General features: G+C 35.5%; 3 protein-coding genes and 1 long non-coding RNA gene across 5 annotated transcripts; all 4 read right to left on the minus strand.

Moving 5' to 3' along the window:
* Positions 1-303: 303 nt before the first annotated feature.
* LOC110735953 (trichohyalin-like) lies at positions 304-1,635 on the minus strand. The gene has a single exon (XM_021916124.1). The coding sequence runs from the start codon at positions 1,633-1,635 to the stop codon at positions 304-306; it is 1,332 nt and encodes a 443-aa protein (XP_021771816.1).
* Positions 1,636-2,693: 1,058 nt separating this feature from the next.
* LOC110737000 lies at positions 2,694-4,331 on the minus strand. Its single transcript, XR_002514314.1, has 2 exons — positions 4,165-4,331; positions 2,694-3,999 (listed from the first exon to the last, which is right to left on the minus strand). It is a non-coding gene; the product is annotated as an uncharacterized LOC110737000 (long non-coding RNA).
* Positions 4,332-5,358: 1,027 nt separating this feature from the next.
* LOC110735954 (FRIGIDA-like protein 3) lies at positions 5,359-7,991 on the minus strand. Its single transcript, XM_021916125.1, has 2 exons — positions 7,265-7,991; positions 5,359-5,966 (listed from the first exon to the last, which is right to left on the minus strand). Exons 1-2 carry the CDS (start codon positions 7,851-7,853, stop codon positions 5,359-5,361), a joined length of 1,197 nt encoding a protein of 398 aa, XP_021771817.1. The 5' UTR covers positions 7,854-7,991.
* A 3,247-nt stretch (positions 7,992-11,238) lies between these two features.
* Positions 11,239-16,870, minus strand: LOC110736997 (DNA ligase 1-like). Of its 2 annotated transcripts, none has more exons than XM_021917341.1 (5): positions 16,390-16,870; positions 14,892-14,956; positions 12,720-14,792; positions 11,952-12,142; positions 11,239-11,805 (listed from the first exon to the last, which is right to left on the minus strand). In XM_021917341.1, exon 3 carries the CDS (start codon positions 14,505-14,507, stop codon positions 13,221-13,223), a length of 1,287 nt encoding a protein of 428 aa, XP_021773033.1. In that variant the 5' UTR covers positions 14,508-14,792; positions 14,892-14,956; positions 16,390-16,870; the 3' UTR covers positions 11,239-11,805; positions 11,952-12,142; positions 12,720-13,220. The 2 variants fall into 2 exon arrangements, with proteins under 2 accessions (XP_021773033.1, XP_021773032.1); XM_021917340.1 differs by having other exon boundaries at positions 11,898-12,142.
* Between the last annotated feature and the right edge of the window lie 5,284 nt (positions 16,871-22,154).

Genomic DNA, 22,154 nt, shown 5'->3' on the forward strand with positions numbered 1-22,154 from the left:
ACTTCAAATTTTGACCAAGTTTTTCAATTTACCCATTATCAGTTAGTTTAATGATAAAAAGTCTTGAAATTAATAAGAGTAATTCCTACAAGTATTTATTTTGCCCGTTTTTCACATGTTAGAGACTACCACGCTTAATACTTGGATACTCTACACTTATTAGTATATCAATGGTTGATAACACACTTATTAGCATATTAATAGTTGATAATAACAATATACTTTGATAATCTGACAGTACAATAGTTGAAAAGAATAGACAAAAGAAGTGCTCCAAATTACACTATACTTAATCAAATGGCCTTAGTATGAAGAACGTCTTCTTTTTCTACCATTTTGCTTCTGTTTCGCTTGCATTGCCACCAATCTCTCATTAATCTCCTTCTCCTTGACTTCAATCTGCCTACAACGCTCTTCAAGCCGCTTCTCCTTCGATTTGAGTCGCTTGTTCACTTGCTTCTCTTTCGTTTCGAGTCGCCTATTCACTTGCTTCTCTTTCATCTCGAGTTCCTTCTCTTTCAATTCTACACGCTTGTTCACTTGATTCTCTTTCGATTCCATTCGTTGATCGATCTCCTTCTCTTTCAACTCCAACTCCTCGCTTTGCTCCTTCAATCGCTTCGATTCCAACTCCATCGACAAACATCGCTCCTTAATCTCCTTCAACTCCAACTCCTCGCTTTGCTCCTTCAATCTCTTCGATTCCAACTCCATCGACAAGCATTGTTCCTTAATCTCCTTCTCTTTTAACTCCAATACCTCACTTCGCTCCCTCAATCGCTTCGATTCCAACTCCATCGACAAGAATCGCTCCTTCATCTCCTTCTCCTTTAACTCCAATTCCTCGCTTTTCTCCTTCAATCGCTTTAACTCCGACTCCATCGACAAACATTGCTCCTTAACCTCCTTCTCTTTCAACTCCAATTCCTCGCTTTTCTCATTCAATTGCTTCGATTCCGACTCCATCGACAAGCATTGCTCCTTAAACTCCTTCTCTTTCTCCCTAAACATTTCCCAACCCGCCTCGATTTCCTTCCGTTTCGACCCCAAAACTCTCGTAGTCTCATTAATCTCCTTCTCCTTAACCAACAAAACACTATACAATTCATCCATATCCTCCATCTCTTCCTTCTCCCTCACACTACACGCCTCTTCGCGTACGGCCACCTCCCGCTCTCGCTCCTCCACCTTCTTTATCCTCTCCTCGACAACCTTAACCTTCTCGAACCCCTCCTTAAATCTCTTTTCCATAACCTCCACCGCCTTAATCCGATCTTGAATAACTCTCTTCTCCAACTCAATCGACTCATACCAATCCTTAATCTGCTTCTCCCCCAACTCAACCCCTTCGATTCTTCGACTCAACCAACTCTCATCGAACTCCAATTTCTTAGCCCTAATTTCAACTCCCTTCTTGTAATTCTGAAGCGATGTTCGAGTAAAATCATTTTCTCTCTCCTTTGACTCCACCTCCTTGACTCGCTCCTCGATCGATTTGTTCACCTTTGCGAAAGATGCCTGCAATGTTCGCCATTGTTCTGTAAGAGCAAGCATTGAAAAAGATTTCGCCTGGAAATCTTGAAACGTTTCGCCGAGTTTCAGCATTAACAACTTCGCGACTCGAAGATCGTTCATTGTTTGATTCGTAATAGAAATTATTGTTGTTCTTGAAAATTAAAAACCCTAAAATTTTCAAGAATTAAAAACGCGAATTTTCTGCAATTAAACGAGAATTTCTAATTTGATCTTATATTTTTGTTTGAAGTGAGAATTTCAGATGGAAGGAAGAGATATGGTAATATTTATAAGGAATGAATTGTTATGCGTGAAAATCAAGTTTCCATTTTTAAGATTATTTTTTGGGTTTTATTTATGGAAAGTGAAGAACAAGTTTCCAAATTTTACTTGATGATTTTAATGTAAAGATTTTCTTACAGATGTTTTGATTTGTTTCTTTAATTATAGGGTGGATATGGCAGTGAGCTAGGAGGGTTTAAAATTACAAATCTTACCATTAATTAACCCCTTTAAAAAAAGTTACTCGTAATAAAATTAAATAGTATAAAAAAGGAAATTTTAAGGTAAAAATATCTATTTAGGATAACTTTGATTAACATAAGATTTTAAATGAAATTATCTCTTGTTCAAAAAAAAATAAAATAAAATGAGATTATCTAATTTAAAAATTTTATCTAAACTTGTAGTTGTAATTTTTTTTAGGGAATTTTAATTGTAAATTAGATGAACCGTATTAATTTATTTATTTTTCTTACACTTATTTTAATTTATTTTTTCGAACTTGTTTGAATTTATTATGGAGAAATATTTAGTTAAAATTATTTTTTTATAAAAAGAAAAAAGGTGAAGTTAATATGACACCATCATTATTGATTAATGTCGAATAAGATCGGGTAGTTATTGATTAGAAATCCTCCTCAATTAATACATGGGAGAGTCTGCGGTACATGTCGTGTATTGTTTTGTAATGTAAAAGTTATGTATTGTTATGTATTGTAAAGTACATATATATTGAAAAAAATAGGAAAATTTAACAAGAATAATTCCAGCTATTGACTTTCTTCTCATTTTAATCCTAACTATAATTATTTAACCTAGAATAATCCTAACTATTGGGTGACCCTTCTCAAAATAGTTTTCTTTACCAATTACCTCTGATGATGGTTAAAAGCTTCTTTTTTTTTCATTCTTTTTCTTTTATTTTTCATCTTTATCTATCCCCCTTACCATCTCCTAAACAACTTTCCAGAATGACAATCAAAAGGAATCTCCATTGTTGTTAGAAGCTGATCGGAGCTTTTTTGCCTTTGTTTTACTTAAATGATTTTGGAAGTGTTGGTTTTGTTTTGCTATGAGGCCTCTTGACTTTAATCGCAGGCTGTAGCCTTACCTTCTTACTATTTTTAAGGAATTAGAATTTTAATTAATTAATTGCTGTAATTAATATGCTTTACCTTTGTCTACCCCCACCATATCTATAACACCTTTTCCTCAATTCGACCATTCACAATTTCACATACTCTTTATTTTTTTATTGCATTTCTTTTTTGAGGGGATTTTTTTATTGCATTTCTAAAAGAAAAAAAAAAAATTAAGAAGGCATCACTTTCATAGTTGATTACTTGATTGTTGCTGCTCCAAGTCTTTTATGTTTCGGTGGCTGGGCATGGAAAAATGGTGGATTTCGGTAGGTGGGCTTGGCTAGAACGGTGGGTTTCGGCAGATTTTTTTTTTTTTAATTTTTTTTTTACGTTATAATTAGTCTAATCAGACAATCAGGTCTAAAAAAAAAATCAAATCAAATATGCAAAAATGAAGTAAACTAAACACAACCTTATAAATACATACTCCATATTACGAAGTATAAAGTTTAGACCAACAAAAATTAACGGAGATTCTTGTTTGAGTACCGGTGAAATCAGCACATCAATGTAAGCTGTCTCGAAGCATTGGCTCGCCTTGATTTCTAGTCCTTACTTTGTCCGTTGCCATCGACGAGCTATAGTAAATAATAATAATGCATCACAACATCGAGATAATCATCATACAACTTATCAATTGTATCAATAAAAATCCCTCTAATACAACTTTTGAGGTCCAAGCGTAACCAAAAAACCACCCCTTTATATCCTTTAATTTCCTCAATCAACAATGATTTACTCTAACTTGTAGACTGTGGTGGATATACTCCCTCGTTAAATCGTATCAAACCCCTTAACTAAGCAATCTGATAGACTCCCCGGCTTCTTGGACAATCCTATTACTGAATTCAGCGGCATAATATGTAGCGTTAATAACCTATACTTTGATTCTTCTTTATTGTCATTAGCTTTCAGCACTCGCCTTTCCTTCTATCTCCTTCTCTAATTGCTTTATGCGCAATTCCAGAGGAGCTGGTGAAAAACTGGACTCAAGCTTGAAATTGGAAATGCAGTTGATTAAGACTCTGAGGGCAGATATTTCCATATTGACAGCGTCATTCTGCAGCAAGTTTAAATTACAGGATCAATCAAAGATAAGGTTGAACTTCAGCTTTGTATTCTGTAATAAATGGAAATCTAATACGTAGTAATTACTAATAAAAGCAGTCAAGGAAGGAGCCGAAAAATACTGAGTATGAAAATAGAATGATTTTAGCAACTATACCTGAGCTGTATCACTGCCATTTCTGAGCATTTCCTGCACTCTCTTCTGGATGCATTCCAAATGGGATTTCAGTAAGGGAACTGGTGGGAAAGCATCTTCCAACTTGAATGCACATATATACACAACTGCTCGAAGTTGCTCGTCCCTATTAATAAGAGATCGGATAAAACCTGTGCAAAGTAGAAAAACCTTGGCATGGACTCAGTGACTCAGATAATCACAGGCTTACAAAAAAAGGTATAATGAAGTACTAAACTTCTGAAAGTTCAGTCCAAGTGAACGGGAAGCAAGGAGGGTTAAGTGAAGTTTGCTATGATAATATTAATCAAATCTGTGAAAGAAAATTCAGACTTAAAACATATTTTACCTAGAAATGTCAGCTGCAGTTCAAAAGAATAATATCATCGAGGAAACACATGGTTATAAGGCAGATAAGAGACAAGCACTAAAAACTGCTTATCCAACCAATTGAGCAACTTGGCTTAAATTAATTCATTAAAGCAAATTCTATAATGATATGATGTTTTTGTATAGGCAGAGAAGCGTCGAGCTATGGACTTCTACATTTACACAACACGGTGCTTCTAGGCAACTGCATGGATATTCTGGATAAAATGACACATATTACAAGGTCAGGCTATTAACAGTTGCTATCTGAACTAGATGAAGACATCAACGATGATTGTAATATATTTGGAGAAAGCTTGAATAGTTCATTTATTATAATTGCTTTTAAATAGGCTTAAAATTGTTTAAAGATATACGCAAGTATTTAAGTATATACAAAGGATGAAATGATAACAAGGGTAGAAGCAAGCTAGTCATTAGTCATTTACATAAGATACGTACGCCTAGTCCAATATGCAAGGATGATTATTATCCTTATTCAATTAGATGAAGCTTCTTTTACTCTAGAGGAAAAGGCCATATCCAACTCATACAACTAACAAAGTAAGTTAAATTCTACGAGTGAAATAGCCATCTCGCCAATGCATCATACTTCCATTGGAAGTATACAAGCAATTAAAGAAGAGAGGAGGGGGGGGGGGGGTGGGAGGGAGAGAGAGAGAAATTATAGTAAATGCATATCAATCTTTCAAATGTAAATGAATTTGGGGTCAATATGAGTATTTGTTACCCCTCTTCCAATAGATGGGTTCTGAAACTTTTGACAGGAATAAAGCTGCAATTCTATTAATTTTCAGATTGAGGACAGAGGTAGAGATTCAACATACCTGGAATTTTCTTCTTCAATCCCAATATCCGGCACAAATACGAGTCTTTCTCGGGCCAACGAACCTCACTCTCAGTATAGAAGTTCCCGAGAAGTGAAAAAAGTTCATCTTCATCATAAGACTGTGCTAACTTGTATGAAGCTAAGAACTGCAGGAAGGCAAAAATCTCCATAAGCTGAGACTGGGTATAACTCTGCTTAGCGCTAAAATCTCTCCACATGATACTGAACTTCATCGCATCATCTTTAATATGTAGCGTGATACTAGTGTTTAGTTTCATCAACGCTCCTGACAAAGCTATGCAACTAGCAAGGTAAACTTGTCTAGTCATATTTTCTGACTTAACCAGCTCGTAAAAACTTTGAATCACATTAAGAACAAGCTTTGCAGGATCTGGTGCCAACTGAAGAGAATCAGAAATCTTGCTAAGCATCATATGTATGTCCTTGTAGTGCTTAATTAGGTAAGATATCATGCCATTTGTGTTCATATTTCTGCACAACAATTGAATCTCACTGCACGCCACTGGCTGAAGTTCTCTGGTTTTTGCTTGATAAGTTGTAAGCTCTATGCAAGTAATACAACAGAAAGCATTAAAAGTTATACAAAGGGCGTCATGCCAAGAAAGAAAGATACTTATGTGCAAGTGAGAAGCTGTATGCAGGGAGAACCAGCTAGCTCTGGGTTCGAGGGGCATTAGTAATGACAAACTAGCAGTAAGCTCTTCAAGTTCTATTAAAAGTGCCAAGGGACAAAGGTATAGAAACCATGTCTAAGGGTCATCAGACACTGAGGCTAAAAGAGCAAAGATAAATCAAAAGAACTCCAAAAGAGACCATGACAACTACCAAACTAAGAAATCAAATGTAAAGATAATGTGAATGTTAAAAAATGTATCTAGGATCCTGTATAAAATAACAAGAACATAACCCATCAAAATCTAGAACAAAGCAAAAGGTGTTTAAATTTTTGGCAGTCCAGCGAAGTCATACTAGTTCAGCAAGGGTATCGACAAATGATACACACAGACACACAATGCTGAATGTCATAGGTTGTGTTAGTAGTTTGTTACAATTTCATTTCTCTATGTGCTAAGTCATTAGGCCCATTAGTGAAATAATTAGGAGGCTAAATCACAAACTCCTGAAGACACAGCAAGAAAAGAAAATTTTAGAACAGGCTTGTTGAGCAGGACAGCTAAACTAGTATGATTTCTTCCTCTTATCTTTCATCGGGAGAAAAGGAAGGGGGGAGGTCGTATTAATTTCTTACCAAACAGGATTACAGTATTAAGATCAGTTTCGCATAGCTAGTTCAAACTGGCAAGTATCTCTAATCTTTGACATGTTAACTTTCATAAACATGTCACATATCTGCATCATATATGACCTTAGACCTTTGCCACAACCATTAACATTGGCAGTTTTGCCATAAATCCAACACAGAGGATCAAAGGAAACCCAATATAACTCGAACAGATATGAATGTATGATCATATGGCCAATCGATATAGATGCCAATCAGCAAAATATGGTAAGTCTAATCTGGATCAAATCCCATGAACATCATTGCCATGTGTAGCTCTACAATCTATCAAAGAAAAAAAAATAAAATCAATTTCATCAACAGCATCACAAAAGGTCAAAAACACCACCATCATCAACAAGTCAACAACCACCCATAGTCCATATTTGAATGTATCCATAAGTTATCTAAAACCCTATTTAGTAAAAATGTAAACAAATCTTCCTCCATTAACTGCATCAACAATTGAAAACCAGAACATACTAAAGATTAATAAATTAGCATAAAAAAGGTCACATTATGATAAAAAAATACCATTTTTTGTAAAAAAAAAACAATACCTTTGCTTTGCTTAGCCTTCAATTCCAGTAAACCCTCCCTCAATTCTCTCTCCTCCATCTCCAGAACTTTCCGTCGCTCATCAAATTCCTTGAATTTCATCACCAAATCTTGGCTTCGTTTATTCAATACTTTCTCTCTGCAATCCAACACTCGACATCGTTCATCCATCTCATTTTCTCTCTCCTCCACCACTTTTCGACGCTCTTCAATTTCTCCCTCCATCACCTTTTTCTCCTCCATTATCGTCGCTTTCATTTCCTCCATTTCGCAACGTTTCACATCCAATTCCTTACTAATTTCATCAATTTTCGTCACTTTAACTTCAAAAGCGTCGATTTTTTCACTCAATTGCTCTTCTCTAATCTGCACCTCTTTCAGCCTCTGGTTGATGGAATTCTCCAGCAATTCGACCTCTTTTAGGGAATTTTCGAGAGTTTTAGCAGCTTGAAGGATTTCTCTCTCCTTTGACTCGATTACTTTGACTCGGTCCGCCATTGATGTTTTAATCAAGGAGAAGGAGCTCTGCAAACTCCTCCATTGTTCTGAAAGAGGAGAAATGGAGGTCGCGTGAGGGTGTAAATTCTCCATTAATGATGAATTTATCGAATTTTCAGAGAAATGACATTGGAAAAGTGAAGAAGCTTGATGATGAATAAACAGACATAGAGAGTGGGTAGGAAAGAAGACGAAGAGACGCAGTAGAGCACCGAGGACGAGGAGTGAGGACTTCTGTCTGTCTCAGTTTGGTTCAACATATTTTTACGGAGAAAAAAAAAATTCTAATTAAATTAGAAAAAATAAAAAAAAAAATAAGTTATAATCATATCGTCATTTTATGTGTAATTTTTTTTATCATTAAATATCTTTAATTTCGTAATGGAAAAATTATGAAAATTACATATTAATAAAATACGTAATATTATGAATCTAACAAGACCCATTTGATATGGAATATATTTTTTTCCTTAAAAATTATCGTACACTTAAGGTCAAAGTTTGGTCAAATCTGACAATCAGATCAAATCAGACCAGATCAGATAAGTTCAGATAAGCAAAAATAAGGTGAACTAAACAAGTAACTGTTTTACGATTCCAAAGTATTTTCGACACTTTATTGGTTTCCAAAGAGCTGTCAAAAATTAATTGATCATACTCCCTCTGTCTCTAAATATAGTTCTCATTTGACTTATTTGGGTCAAACTTTGGCCAAAAATTCCCGTTATTTTATAAGATATAATATGTTCATGTGGGATTTTGTTGGATTCATCACATTGTATATATTATTAATATCAAGTTTTTATAATTTTTCCACGTATGAAAATAGAGATATAAACGTTTTAAAACGCTTTTTGGAAACCGTAAAAAGTCAAATAGATACTATATTTAGAGACGGAGGGGTATTAAAATTGGACAAAAATCGAAGTGACATGAAATTTTTACCTGCACACAAGCACACAACTGTACAATTGTACAACACAATCCATATGAACAATGAACACAAGAGGCACATAAATGGTTACTTGCATATAAAGGTAGCGTAAGTTGTGTTTATGTTTGGTCTCGTCCTCATTTCTTATTCATAAAATGTATCAAAAAGTATGTAAAATGTAAGATAATTGTATAATTTGATCAATTTATCAAAATAGGTCGAGTTCGGATTGGTTTTGTGTCAGCTTCGTATTTTCTCTTAGTAATTTGATGTTCATAACGTGCTGGTTCCGGTCGTGTCATGTTAGAGATCGTAAGCTCTAATGCTTGACCCGAATCAATAAAAGATAAATAAACAAGGTGTGTTTCAGAGAAATTCTTAGCTTCAAATAGCTCGGGTCTTCAATTACCCTAATATTGTACGTTGTACTATTAAATTGTCTTTAAATAAATCACATTAGTACCAAATCTCTTGTTCATTACACATTAGTACCAACAAATAAATGTGGCCACACCATACAAAATATACAAGACTGTTTGTTTCTCAGGATAAGGAAGGAAGGATGGGAACAAAGGTGTGTTTGTTTACAAGGATAATACCTCCTTAATATGCACTTTTCGAATATGGAATTTTCATAATTTTTAAATTATGAAAAATTCAACGATAGAAATATCCAAAGACAAGATCTTATTAATTCTAAAATAAGCTACTCCGTATTATCAACTTATTAAAGTTGAATAGAACATAGCATATGAACAAGCTTTGTTGGATCTAGACATATATATGTCCTAAGATCATCTGGTGATAACTGAAGAGAACCAGATATCTTGGTACATATATATGTCCTTGTAGTGCTTGATTAAGTAAAATCTCATGCCTTTTGTGTCCATATATCTGCCCAACAATTGAAATTCACTGCAAGCCACTGGCTGAGGTTATCTGGTTTTCCATTGTGTCAAGTTGTTAGCTATATGCAGGTAACGATAGAAAGAGTACAACAACATAGCCTTAGTCCCAAAATAATTTAATGTCGGCTAACTTGATTAGAACAAGAGTGAGCATTAAAATTTATACTGTATTACAGTGTGCCAAGAAAGAAAGATTTATGCATCACGTAATGATAGAGTAGCAGTAAGTGCTTAAAGTTCTATTAAAAATGCCAAGGAGCAAAAATATAGAAACAAAGTCCAAGGCTTATCAGACCCTCAAGACAATAAGAGCAAATTGATATCAAAAGAACTTCAGAAAAGACCATGAGAAATTGAGAACAACCAGATCAAGAAACCTAATGTAAAGATAAACATAAACAAATTTTGTACCCCCTCCGTTTCTTATTTCTTGCAACAAAGGGGGAGAGCACGGTTCCCAAGTCAAAAATTTTCAGGATAATTATTTAAAAAGCAAGGGCATGTAAATGACGTAATTAAGGAGAGCGGGTGAATAATTAATTAAGCAACCAAAAGTCTAGCACGACCACCGATGAACGCGCACGACACCCAGAACCACCACCAACGAACAACTACCACCCAGAACCACCCAACGAGACCACCCAGAACCACCCGAAACCACCCAAAGAAACCACTTCTACCCGAAACCACCCAGATCTAGAACCCAGGCCACCCACAAACACCACCTAGACCCACACCAACAAACCCACGAAACCACCAAAACCCCTCCTCCAACCCTACGAAACCACCGACACTACCAGATCTAGACCCACCGACACCACAACACCACCAAAACCACCAGATCAAGACCCACGAAACCACCAAAACCACCCAGACCGACGCCACCAAACCCACGAAAACCCCTCCTCCACCCATGCGAAACCAAAAACCACCAAAACCACCGAAGCCACCAAAACCATCGAAACCACAAAAACCCACCAACGACCCACCAGAACCACCCACGACACCACTAAAATCACCGACAAACCACCAAACTCACCAACAACCACATCATAAACCCACTAAAAGTTGGTTTGGAATTTGACTATGAGAGATGATGAAATGAGAGATGAAGGAGAGAGAAAGGTAATGGGCCTAATTATTTGGGTGGGATTTCATAGATAATTAATTTAGATTAGTGTAATAATAGGTTGTAATTATGTGTAATATTATGTGTTTAAAATTTTTAAATAAGAGTATATTGGTCATTTTGACAGAAAAAAGTTTTCAAATAAGGAAAAAAAAGTTTGTTGCAAGTAATGTGAAGCAACCAAAAATGACAAATGTTGCAAGAAATAAGAAATGAAGGAAGTTAAATAAAACATGAACACAAGTACACGACTCATCAAAATCTAGAACAAAGCAAAAATGTATCTCATATCTGGCAGTCCAGTAAAGTCATATTACTGCAGCAAGAATATCGACGAAGGGCGCACACATGCTGTTTAAACATAGAAGGTTAACCAACTATTTTGCTGCTAGGTTGTGTTGGTAGTTTGCTACAATGATGTTGCTCAGCAGGACAAAAGAAAATCTAAGAACATGTTCGTTGAAAAGGACAACTAACCTAGTAGGCTAGTAGGATTTCTTCCTTCTATCTTTCATTGTGGGAAGGGGGAAAGTTGCATTACCAGGTGAACGAAGGGAGCTCCCGGAAGCTGCGTGTAAACAATTACTATTTAGGAATGGAGGGAACTTGCAACAAATTTTACCACTTACCAGTGAATGTTAATCAACTTTTGACAATCCTTCATACCTGGCCTGTTAAAAATAATTACAAAAATAATGTTCGTACCGAGCAAGAAAAAAAATAATGAAGGATTTACACCACATGTTGCCTTCTGTTCACGAGGAATATATACAGATACCAACTCATCAGACTTCAGAAATTTCAAGTACTGCCTACGTATGAACTTGATATACACACTTAGCATTCACATCAGGTTGTAACGTTACCTAAATTTGTACACATCTGGTCTCTTCAAAAGGTCAATAATCTGGCACGACTAGACATTCGAAATACTTTGTAGCTAGTTAGCTGACGGTTAGCAAGATCAGGTTTTTACGAACAAAATAATCATCTGCTCAACTTATCTCCCACAAAAATTTGCCTGCACTGCAATGGAATCACTGTCTCGTGCTGTTCTCTGAGTTTGACTCCTAGCTGTGAATACATAGTAAATCATAGAAATGGTAAGAGGTCTAGCACTGAAACAAAATTGCAGGTGAGAGCTGTAATATAGATGATTGCCTTACCGTTATAAACCAATGTAGGCATGCCAACAAAGTGGCTTCCAGAAACTAACCCACCTGTTCTTGTATCATATGGAACACTTCTTTATTGTAAACGAACGTGCATTGGTCTTTACTTTTATCCTTTCCTCTTCCAACTGTTTAATGCGCAATTCAAGGGAATCCGGGGAATAATGGGAATTGAGCTTGAAGAAGGAAATACAGTTAACTTCTTTGAGGGCAGTTAATTCTGTATCAGAAGCATCATCCTGCAAAAGAGTTCAAATCATGAAAAGAGAAGCACCAAGGGAATGGCAAACTGAATAAAAGAAACTGGAAATTTGATTTATCAATATTTTACACTCCTTCAGACATAAGTCTCCAGACATTTAGATAAGCAGGCCCTTCACTGAATCTCAAGGCCTCGGAAAATTAAGCAAAGTGAATAGCTGTACATTAAATAAATAGAGTAGTAGTCAAAGAGTAAGCCATTCGATCAGGGTAACATTAAATTATACGGCTGGATTTAAGCAACCCATTGCTGCACAAATGCAGTACAAAAGGAAATCTGTATCAGGAACAAAATGGCATAGTACAAGCTCTCTAAAAAGCACATAGTAAAAATCTACCCTGTTATACCAAACATGACTTGAGGAACACACACCTAAATTATGTCTAAATCAATGAGATCATGAAAAATATTATACCACAACCTGCTGGATTTCAATAAAGAAAACCTACTAGACACACAGCATGTATAGCATAAATCTATTAGTGAGTTGTTCCAAGTTTTGCATGAGTAAATAAAAGAACACCTAAAGTTTATTTATTAAATTATAAATATACCTGAGCTGTTCTGCTGCCACTGTTGAGTATCTTCTTAACTCTTGTGTTGATGTTCGCTATATGGGTTCTCAATAGTGGAGCTATTGGGAAATCATCTTCTATATTATGTGCACATACATACCTCAATGCTTCCAGCTGTTTATCTCTCAAAACAAGAGATTGGACAAGATCTGTATAATGAACAAAAGAATTTGATCTCCAGTCAAATAACCCAAGACAAAGTCAATATGAGATAACTTTATTCCAGATACGCAGGAAAAAAATTAATAAACCAGCTAGGGTCAAAGCACAAAAAAGGAAAGCAGCTCATATCAAAACAAAAACACACCTTTTTTTTTTTTTTTTACATAACATACGAAACACACTAATGATAAGGAAGACAAAGAATCATAGATCCTAGAGTTAGAAATTCCCCTGCATTAGCCCCTTCAGCTAAGTTCACTAGTCAGATACACTTGTCTTAACTACTAATTTAATTGGAGATTTGAAGGTACTTCCATGCTACAGAAGATAACATGATAATAAAGAGAGAAGGGTGATAAACCAGTATATTAATTTTTGGTAACACTCATCAATGTGCTTCTCTCTCAGTTCAAGAGCTTGAAGGCCGTCATTCAGTTGCTTCTCTCTCGATTCCAGAGCTTGAAGGCCCTCATTCAGTTGCTTCTCTTTCAGCTCAATTGCCCTGCAAACCTCATTGATCTGCTTCTCTTTCAACTCTAAACTTTGGTAGCGCTCATCTATGTGCTTCTCTTGCAACTCCAAACTTTGGCAACGCTCATCAATGAATTTCGCATTCAACTCCAAAGCCTGACACTGCTCATTAATTTGCTTCTCTTTGGAATCCTGAGTTTGGCAACGCTCATTGATTGACTGCTCCCTTAAATCCAATGCACTTCTACGGCAATGCATCTGCTTCTCTTTTGCATCCACCCCTTGTGAATACTCTTTCATTTTCTTCTTCTCCAGCTTCATCACTCTAAAGCATTCCTCTATTTCCTTCGCTTTCATTTCTAGAACTTCAAGATTTTCATACAACTGCTTCTCTCTGACTTCTGCTGCTTGGCGATGTTTCAGCTCAATCCCCTTGCAACAATCCTCTATTTGCTTTACTTTCTGTTCTAGAGCTTCAACACTATCATTCATTTGCTTCTCTCCCGATTTCACTACCTTCAAGTATTCATGAACTTCTTTCTCTTTTAATTCCAGACATACACGATGCTTCTTCAATTGCTGCTTACTCAACTCCAGAGCTAGTATACCTTCACTCATTTCCTTTTCCTTCAATTCTAAAGCTCGAGTCCGCTCATCGAGCTCCTGCTCTTCCAACTCCAGGCCTTTATGGCTCTCATCTGTCTGCGTCAATTTCATTTCCAGCACTCGAACACCTTCACTCAGTTCCTTTTCTTTCAATTCTACTGCTCGGAAACGTTCATCAACTTCCTTCTCTATCAACTCCAACCCTTTTCGACTCTCAGTAACTAGTTTTTCTTGCAGCTCCAGTTGTCGAAACCTGTCATTCATTTCCTTTTCTTTCAACTCCATTCCTTTACATCTCTCATCAATTTCCTTCTCCTTCGTCTCCAATGCTCGAGCACTCCCACTCATTTCCTTTTCTTTCAGCTTCAATGCTCGAGCATCCTCATTCACTTCCTTCTCTTTCCTGGTCACTGCCCAATAACACTCGTCAACATCCTTCTCTCTCGACTCTAGCTTTCCTCGACGCACCTCGAATTCGCTCTCCTTCACTTCCAATGCTCCACACCTTTCCTGAATTTCCCTCTTCATCACCTCCACCCTTTCACAACTCTCAATCAATTCCTTCTCCTTCAATTTAGGAATATTAAATGTATGAGTTGTGGTTTGAAGATTAATACCCTTGTGATTCTTTATTATTGGTTTTACACATTAACAATAATAAAGTTTAACCTAACTTAACAACTTTAAGGCGAAATTTTTCCAGAATCTGTCACTCCACAGATATTTGCTACTACTTCCATCCTCAGCCCAACTTGTACATGTTTTATCGAGGAGACTCACAAAGGCTTCGTCCCAAGCATCATCCCAAGCCATCTACACCAGGAATTATTCCAAACTTACTTTTAAAAGGTCACCGGTTGAAACACTCATTTATTAAAATATGGACTCATTTAGGAATTATTCCAAACTTACTTTAAAAGGTCACCGGTTGAAGCACTTCGTCTTGGTTTTCGTATTCGTCTTTGTGCTGGGCGTAGCTAGAAAGAGAGGAACAAAATCATTCAAACTGACCAAACCAAAAATCCCATACCAATCAACACTAACTGACCAAACCAAAAATCCCTGCCAATACCAAACCTCCAAATTCAACAACTGCAACTGCAGATTGTCAATTATCAATAACTGCAGATTATCATAGAACAATAGAACAATATTAACAACTACAATCACCACTGCCAATCAATAAGAACATAAAATTTCACTCCTTAAATTTCACCTTAACTTAACTTCTATGTTCATTGTTCCAAACTTGAGTAATTATTGTTCCAGACTTATATGCTTAATGTTCCAGTGTTCTATTCATTGTTCTTAATTGTGCCAGCTTTCATGGAAGTGTTCTATTCATTGTTCCTAATTGTGCCAGTTTGTGACATCCTCAGATTTTGATAAAACCTAAAGCCCTGTCAATAACAACCATTAACAATACGAAACAACAACTGCAGAATAGCTAATTGTCTCTTTCATCAAATTATAATCGAATCTCATATTTGTTTGTCTCTTTCATCAAATTTTAATACTTTTGGAACATTAAGTATGAATTTGGAACAAACAATAGGTTTATACTTTTGGAACATAGGTTTATACTTTTGGAACATTAAGTATGAGTTTGGAACAATAGGTTTATACTTTTGGAACATTAAGTTGTTAACTCTTACTGATCATTATCAAAAATGATCCTAACTTCAACACTAATTACGCCTAACTTAACTCTTACTGATCATTATCAAAAATGATCCTATATTCATTGTTCCAAACCTCATACTTACTGTTCCATACTTATATACGTAATGTTCCAAATCTTTGTACTTATTGTTCCAGTGTTCTATCATTGTTCCTAATTGTGCAAGCTTTCATGGCAGAGCTTGATGAAACCAGAAGCCCTACAGGATGAAGCTCTTACTGATCATTATCAAAAATGATCCTAACTTCAACACTAATTACGCCTAACTTAACTCTTACTGATCATTATCAAAAATGATCCTATATTCATTGTTCCAAACTTGAGCACTTACTGTTCCATACTTATTTACGTAATGTTCCAAATCTTTGTACTTATTGTTCCAGTGTTCAGCAACACAAACAGGCAAGACATAGTATAACAATTATCAGCAAACAACCAACATACCAAACCTCCAAATTATCACCAGCCAAAAAAACAAAAAAAAAAAAAAAAAAAAAAAAAAAAAAAAAAAAACAATACAATTATCAGCAACACAAACAGGCAAGACATAGTATAACAATTATCAGCAAACAACCAACATACCAAACCTCCAAATTATCACCAGCCAAAAAAACAAAAAAAAAAAAATCAACGACAACAATGAAATGCCATTACACAATTCATAAACAAAAATGCAGATTACAAAAATTCAACAACAACCAATCAATAACAAAAACTTTCAAAAATTACCATTAATGTGACCTCTTCGTCTTCGTGTTCTCTCCTCCTTTTCCCACTTAAAGTGCTTATAAATTTGCTGTCAGCAGGCATTTTGGTATGGTATCAAATCAAATCTTTTGGCCAAAAGTAAAAAATTTGCCTCAAAACAATGAAATTTTGCAGGTAGGCTTTGAAGAAAAATGACCGACAGAGGAGTTATTGAAGGTAGGCTTTGCAGACTGAAGCTATGACATGCATTGAATCATCAAATCAACTTAATCAACTTTATTTCCTGCCGGGTACGGTTGGGTATGGTTATTGGGTATTTTTTTTGTGAGTACGGTTATTGGGTTTATAAATAAAGTTGAAACCAACCCTAGATCCGAGTTAACCCGAGTGTTTGAGATCCAAACCCAAACATGAACCCGAATATAACTCGTAAAATATAACTCGTAAAATATTGACTTGAACCGAACCCGACCTGAACCGTTATTGACCCAAACCCGTTTTAACCCGTCAAAATCCCAATTTAACCCGACCTATTCCTAACCCGACCCGAATTTAACTTGACCTATTACTAACCCGACCCGAATTTAACCCGACCTATTACTAACCCTATTACATTTTTTTTCTCTAATTCTATGAGTTATTTTCCTATTTAAGCTTATTCAAATATTTTCAATAAAATTCTCTATTATCAAATGTATTACAATGTATGTGTCTCAAAAAAACTGTTAACAAACACTAATCATTATAGGGGTGGGACTTCGGTCTTGCAGTTCGGTTTGACCTCAGTTTGAAACGGTTTCGGTTTGAAACGGTTCGGGTTAAAACGGTTTCATTTAGACGGCGGGTCGGTTCAGTTCGGTTTTGATTAGTCACAGGTCGGTTCGGTTTCGGTTTATTTTTGTACGATTTAAATTTGGTTCGGGTCATAAACGGTTCGGTTTATAAACAGTTCGGGTCATAATCAGATCGGTTAGAAACGGGTCACTTCAGGGGCGGATTTACTCGGGTCAATGCCGGTTCGGTTTTTAAACGGTTCGGTTAATAATCGGGTCGGTTTGAAACAGGTCGGTTCAGGGGCGGGTTTACCCGGGTCAATGCCTGTTCGGTTTATAAACGGTTCGGGTCATGATCTGACCGGTTTGAAACGGATCGGTTCAGAGGCGGTTTTACCGGGTCAACGTCGGTCCGGGTTCATATCGGTTCTGGTCATGAACGGATTATTTTGAAATGGGTCGGTTCAGGGGCGGGTTTACACGGGTTGTATGCTAGTTTGATTCATATCGGTTCGGTTTATACTCGGTTTGGTGCTAAAATCGTTCGGGTTAGTTTGGTAATCGGTTAAATTGGATCGTGTTGAAATCGAGTTCTAAAAAGTGGTTTTGACCAGTTAGCGCGTTTTGTTTTATATCAAGTTGGGACTAGTATTTCCATTTCATTAGCGGGTCGGCATAGGTTAGTGAAAAAAAATAATGGATCGAGTAGAAATTGGGTTTTAAGAGATTTTTGACCGGTTAGCTATTTTCGTTTTATATAAAGTTGGGACTTCGTCACTTTATTTTCAGACATTAGATTATATACAATTACACAAATCTTCATTTATTCAATTATTCTATATCATGTTAATATGTTATGTTTCAAGTTTGGTTATACTCTTGTTGTTGTTTATTCGATATTATCATATTAGTCTATTACAAATTTATAATGTATTAATGTATTATTGTTTCATTATTAAATATATATTATTAGGTTATCAGCTTCTTGTTGGATTGTTTTAGATATCGTGTCATGACCATGTTTTGATGAGTTGCTACTTTGAATACGATAAATCGATTCAGATATCAGATTATATAGAATTACAGAAATTCTCATTCATTCTATATCATGTTAATGTGTTATGTTTCAAATTTGGTTATAGTCTTGTTGTTGTTTATTAAATATTAGTCTATTACAAATTTATAAGGTATTAATGTATTATTGTTTCATTATCAAATATTATCAGGCTATCAGCTTCTTGTTTTAATTGTTTTAAAGATCGCGTCATAACCATGATTTGATGAATTGGTACTTTGAATGCGATAAATCGATAATTGATATTGTAATAAACTAATAATTTAATGTTACGGAACTATATTTGGATGTTTAATTAAAATCACGATTATTCAATTTCCCATTAGTCTAATAAAGTAATAATTGACAATTGTTTGTAACTATTCCATAATTTTGGTGTTAAAGTTATATTGCTGAATTACTTTGTTGTCTTACCCTCTCTAATCACCTTTTAAGATTACGTGCCTACAAGGCTGCAACATATATATGTTGCAACTTGCAAGTTAAAGAAAACGGGTGGGGAAGTAGAAGTATTCAATTAGATCGATCATCAACTGTTTTAAGTTTTAATAATCAGATACATTTATCGATTATCTATACATACCAATGATACCAATCGTACCATACATTATTATTTATTACATATACTGATATACATATAACTAATATACATTAAATATGTCATATTGAATCAATTCCAATTTCCAAACATTTGTGTTTCTTACAATTTATAAGTTACATAAAGTTAAGAGTACAGTAGTGTTTTTATTAGTACGTAGCTATGAATAAAAAAAAAACATACTATCCAAATCCATTATCCCATGATCCGTGTCACCGTATTATATTAAATATCAGCCATTGATTTGCATGTCATCTAATGGCCTATCATCGCACACATTCCAATTCACGATCCGTGTGTTTTCTTTTCCACCAATCACATCACTCTTACCATCGTCTCTTTAGTACTCTTTTTGATTTCTCTCTCGTTTTCTTAATCCTCTTCTGTAATATTATCAATTTTTTGAAGCCATGGCTGCTAATATGCTCACTGCTCTCTCGTTTTCTCTCTCATCTCCTCTTCCTTCTTCCTTTCTTCTTCTTCCTTCTTCTCCCTTCTTCCGGCTATGTTCTCCTTTCTTCCATCTCGTTTCTCCGTCTCCATCCACCGGCACCACGCACGACGGTTTTTATGGTCAAATTCGACCACGAAACTCTAAATTTGGCCTTTTAAAACCAAATTCGAGGCCCATACATTTTTTTGCACTACTGTGTGCTGGGTATTGTTCCACTTTAATATACATTTTAAGAGGCCAAACAATCATACAAAAACCGTTGGGTATTGTTCAATAATAAAGATTAAACATATATATATTAAAGCATATTGGATCTAATAATAAAGATTAAATCCCAACAAAAATCATCACGGTGCAACAGCATTTGTACAATGATAGGATCATTGATGCTAATTTATAAAAACTAAATCGTTATTACAACCTACTTCAAGCCTTCTTGGTACCAAAACCTATACTTTGTGCATTTATTAGATCAATTAGACACTGTGATAACTGAAAGCTATATCACTATAAACAAGACTATGATAACTTGTACTCTCACTTGTACAAGTTAACCCAGCCTTCCCACCACCAAGCTATATACAGTCTGACAATTAAAATCTAACCTTATTGAAGAACCCTAAAAACCTGACATAAATTGAGTATAAATTGAGAATTTAGTTTTACATTACCTTGTATATAATCTATCTTGTAATCTCAATGGAGAATTTTTAGTTTTACATAATTTAGTTTTACATTACCTTGTATATAATCTATCTTGTATCTCAATGGAGGATTTAACTTGTATAATCTATCTTGTATTTCACTGGTAAACCTACCTAAAGAATCAAATTTAACTTTGTGCGTGATGGATACTCTAGTGGCGGGACTCTAACAGAATCTTCCCCAAGAAGCTTCACAAAAATAGATCAAAGTAGTGTGCAAGAGACGCTTCTTCTAGTACCGACGTACAACACTGTATTTCTAGAGCTTGAGATTGAGCAACAAGCATAAACAAGTATTAACAGCTTTGGCAGGCGACTCCTCAGTGGATACTTTACGGTATTTACGGTGAAGATGAAGCCCTTGATGTAGCATACAAGTTGTTAAAATTTGAGCAAGATCGGAACACGGATGAGCTTCGATTGGAAAGACCACATCAAAAGTCAAATAAAGAAGCTTCTCTAATAAGTATTAACAGCTTTGGCAGGCGACTCCTCAGTGGATACTTTCTTGGAGGCCGAAATTTTGGCATTCCATGAATTGTTGTTCAGGCTATATACTTTCGCTTCGTTAATGAAAATCCTGTCATTTTTATGCTTTTGAACCATCCAAAGTATCTTATAATCGTCATTTTCTCCGTCGTACCCAAACCCAAACCACACAAAACTAACAATGTAGTCCGCAGAAACTTCAGCTTACAACGAGACTTAGTAAGAGGATTTCGAAAAAAACGCCATAACAGGAGCCAAATAAGTCTCCACACCCTTTGAAACCCCATAAACTCAACTTGTTTGGCTCCTGTAATGGCGTTGTTTGCCTCTCCGATGTTTCGAAAAATGGTGTTGTCCTGTTCAATCCTCTTACTAAGTCTCATCGAAAGCTGAAGTTTCTGCGGACTACATTGTTAGTTTTGTGTGGTTTGGGTTCGGGTACGACGGAGAAAATGACGATTATAAGATACTTTGGATGGTTCAAAAGCATAAAAATGACAGGATTTTCATTAACGAAGCGAAAGTATATAGCCTGAATTAAGGGGGTGGGGTGGGGTAAGAAAATTCATGGAAATGTGTGCAAGGTATACCACAGCAATTCATGGAAATGTGTGCAAGGTATACCATATTATCTACTTCTATAAAGATCTCCATGGTGTGCTTGTTAATGGAGTTTTACATTTTATAGTTACTAAAGAGTTGGATTTTCAATTGATTGCTTGTTTTGATCTTCGAACTGAAATGTTTTCTAAAGCTCGGCCAAGGAAGAACAAATTGAAGTAAACAAATTTCTAAAGCTATATTACTAGCATTTCCCTTTTGCCTGATCTTTGTTATGAGTTTTACACACGATATTGATTGCTTGTTTTGATCTTCGAACTCATACACTTAATGTTAGATTATAAGGCTCAACAACTGCAACTGCAGATATCACCACTGCAAGGAGCTTACTGAACTTCACCTTAACTTTTAACTTAACTTAACTTCACCTTAAATTTCACCTTAACTTAACTTCTATATTCATTGTTCCAAACTTGAGTAAACATAAAATTTCACCTTAACTTAACAGATATATTCATTGTTCCAAACTTGAGTATGGACCAGAAGCCCTGGCAAAAGCCCTGGCATACTAACACAAACAGGCAAGACATAGTATAACAATTATCAGCAAACAACCAAAAAAAAAACAATCAACGACAACAATGAAATGCCATTACACAATTCATCAACAACTGCAGATTTAACAATGCTTAAATGATGAGCCAGGAATACTTAAATCATGAGCCAGGATGAAGAGGTAAGCTTGTTGTTCATTAAAAATGCCTCACCAGCCAACAAAAAAAAAAAAAAAAAAAAAAAAAAAAACGACAACAATGAAATGCCATTACACAATTCATCAACTAATGCAGGCAAAAACAAAAATTCAACAACCAATCAATAACAAAAAAATTCAAAAATTCACCTCGGATGTGACCTCTTCGTCTTCGTGTTCTCTCCTTTTCCCAAAAATTTCAAAAGTGTTTATAAATTTGCTGTCAGCAGGCATTTTGGTATGGTATGCCAAAGAAAAAAATTTGCCTCAAAACAATCAAAATTCGCAGGTAGGCTTTGAAGAAAAATGACCGACAGAGGAGTTATTGAAGGTAGAATCAAATCTTTTGGCCAAAGAAAAAAATTTGCCTCAAAACAATCA

Source organism: Chenopodium quinoa, unplaced genomic scaffold (assembly GCF_001683475.1).
Source record: "Chenopodium quinoa cultivar QQ74 unplaced genomic scaffold, ASM168347v1, whole genome shotgun sequence".
NCBI lineage: Eukaryota > Viridiplantae > Streptophyta > Magnoliopsida > Caryophyllales > Amaranthaceae > Chenopodium > Chenopodium quinoa.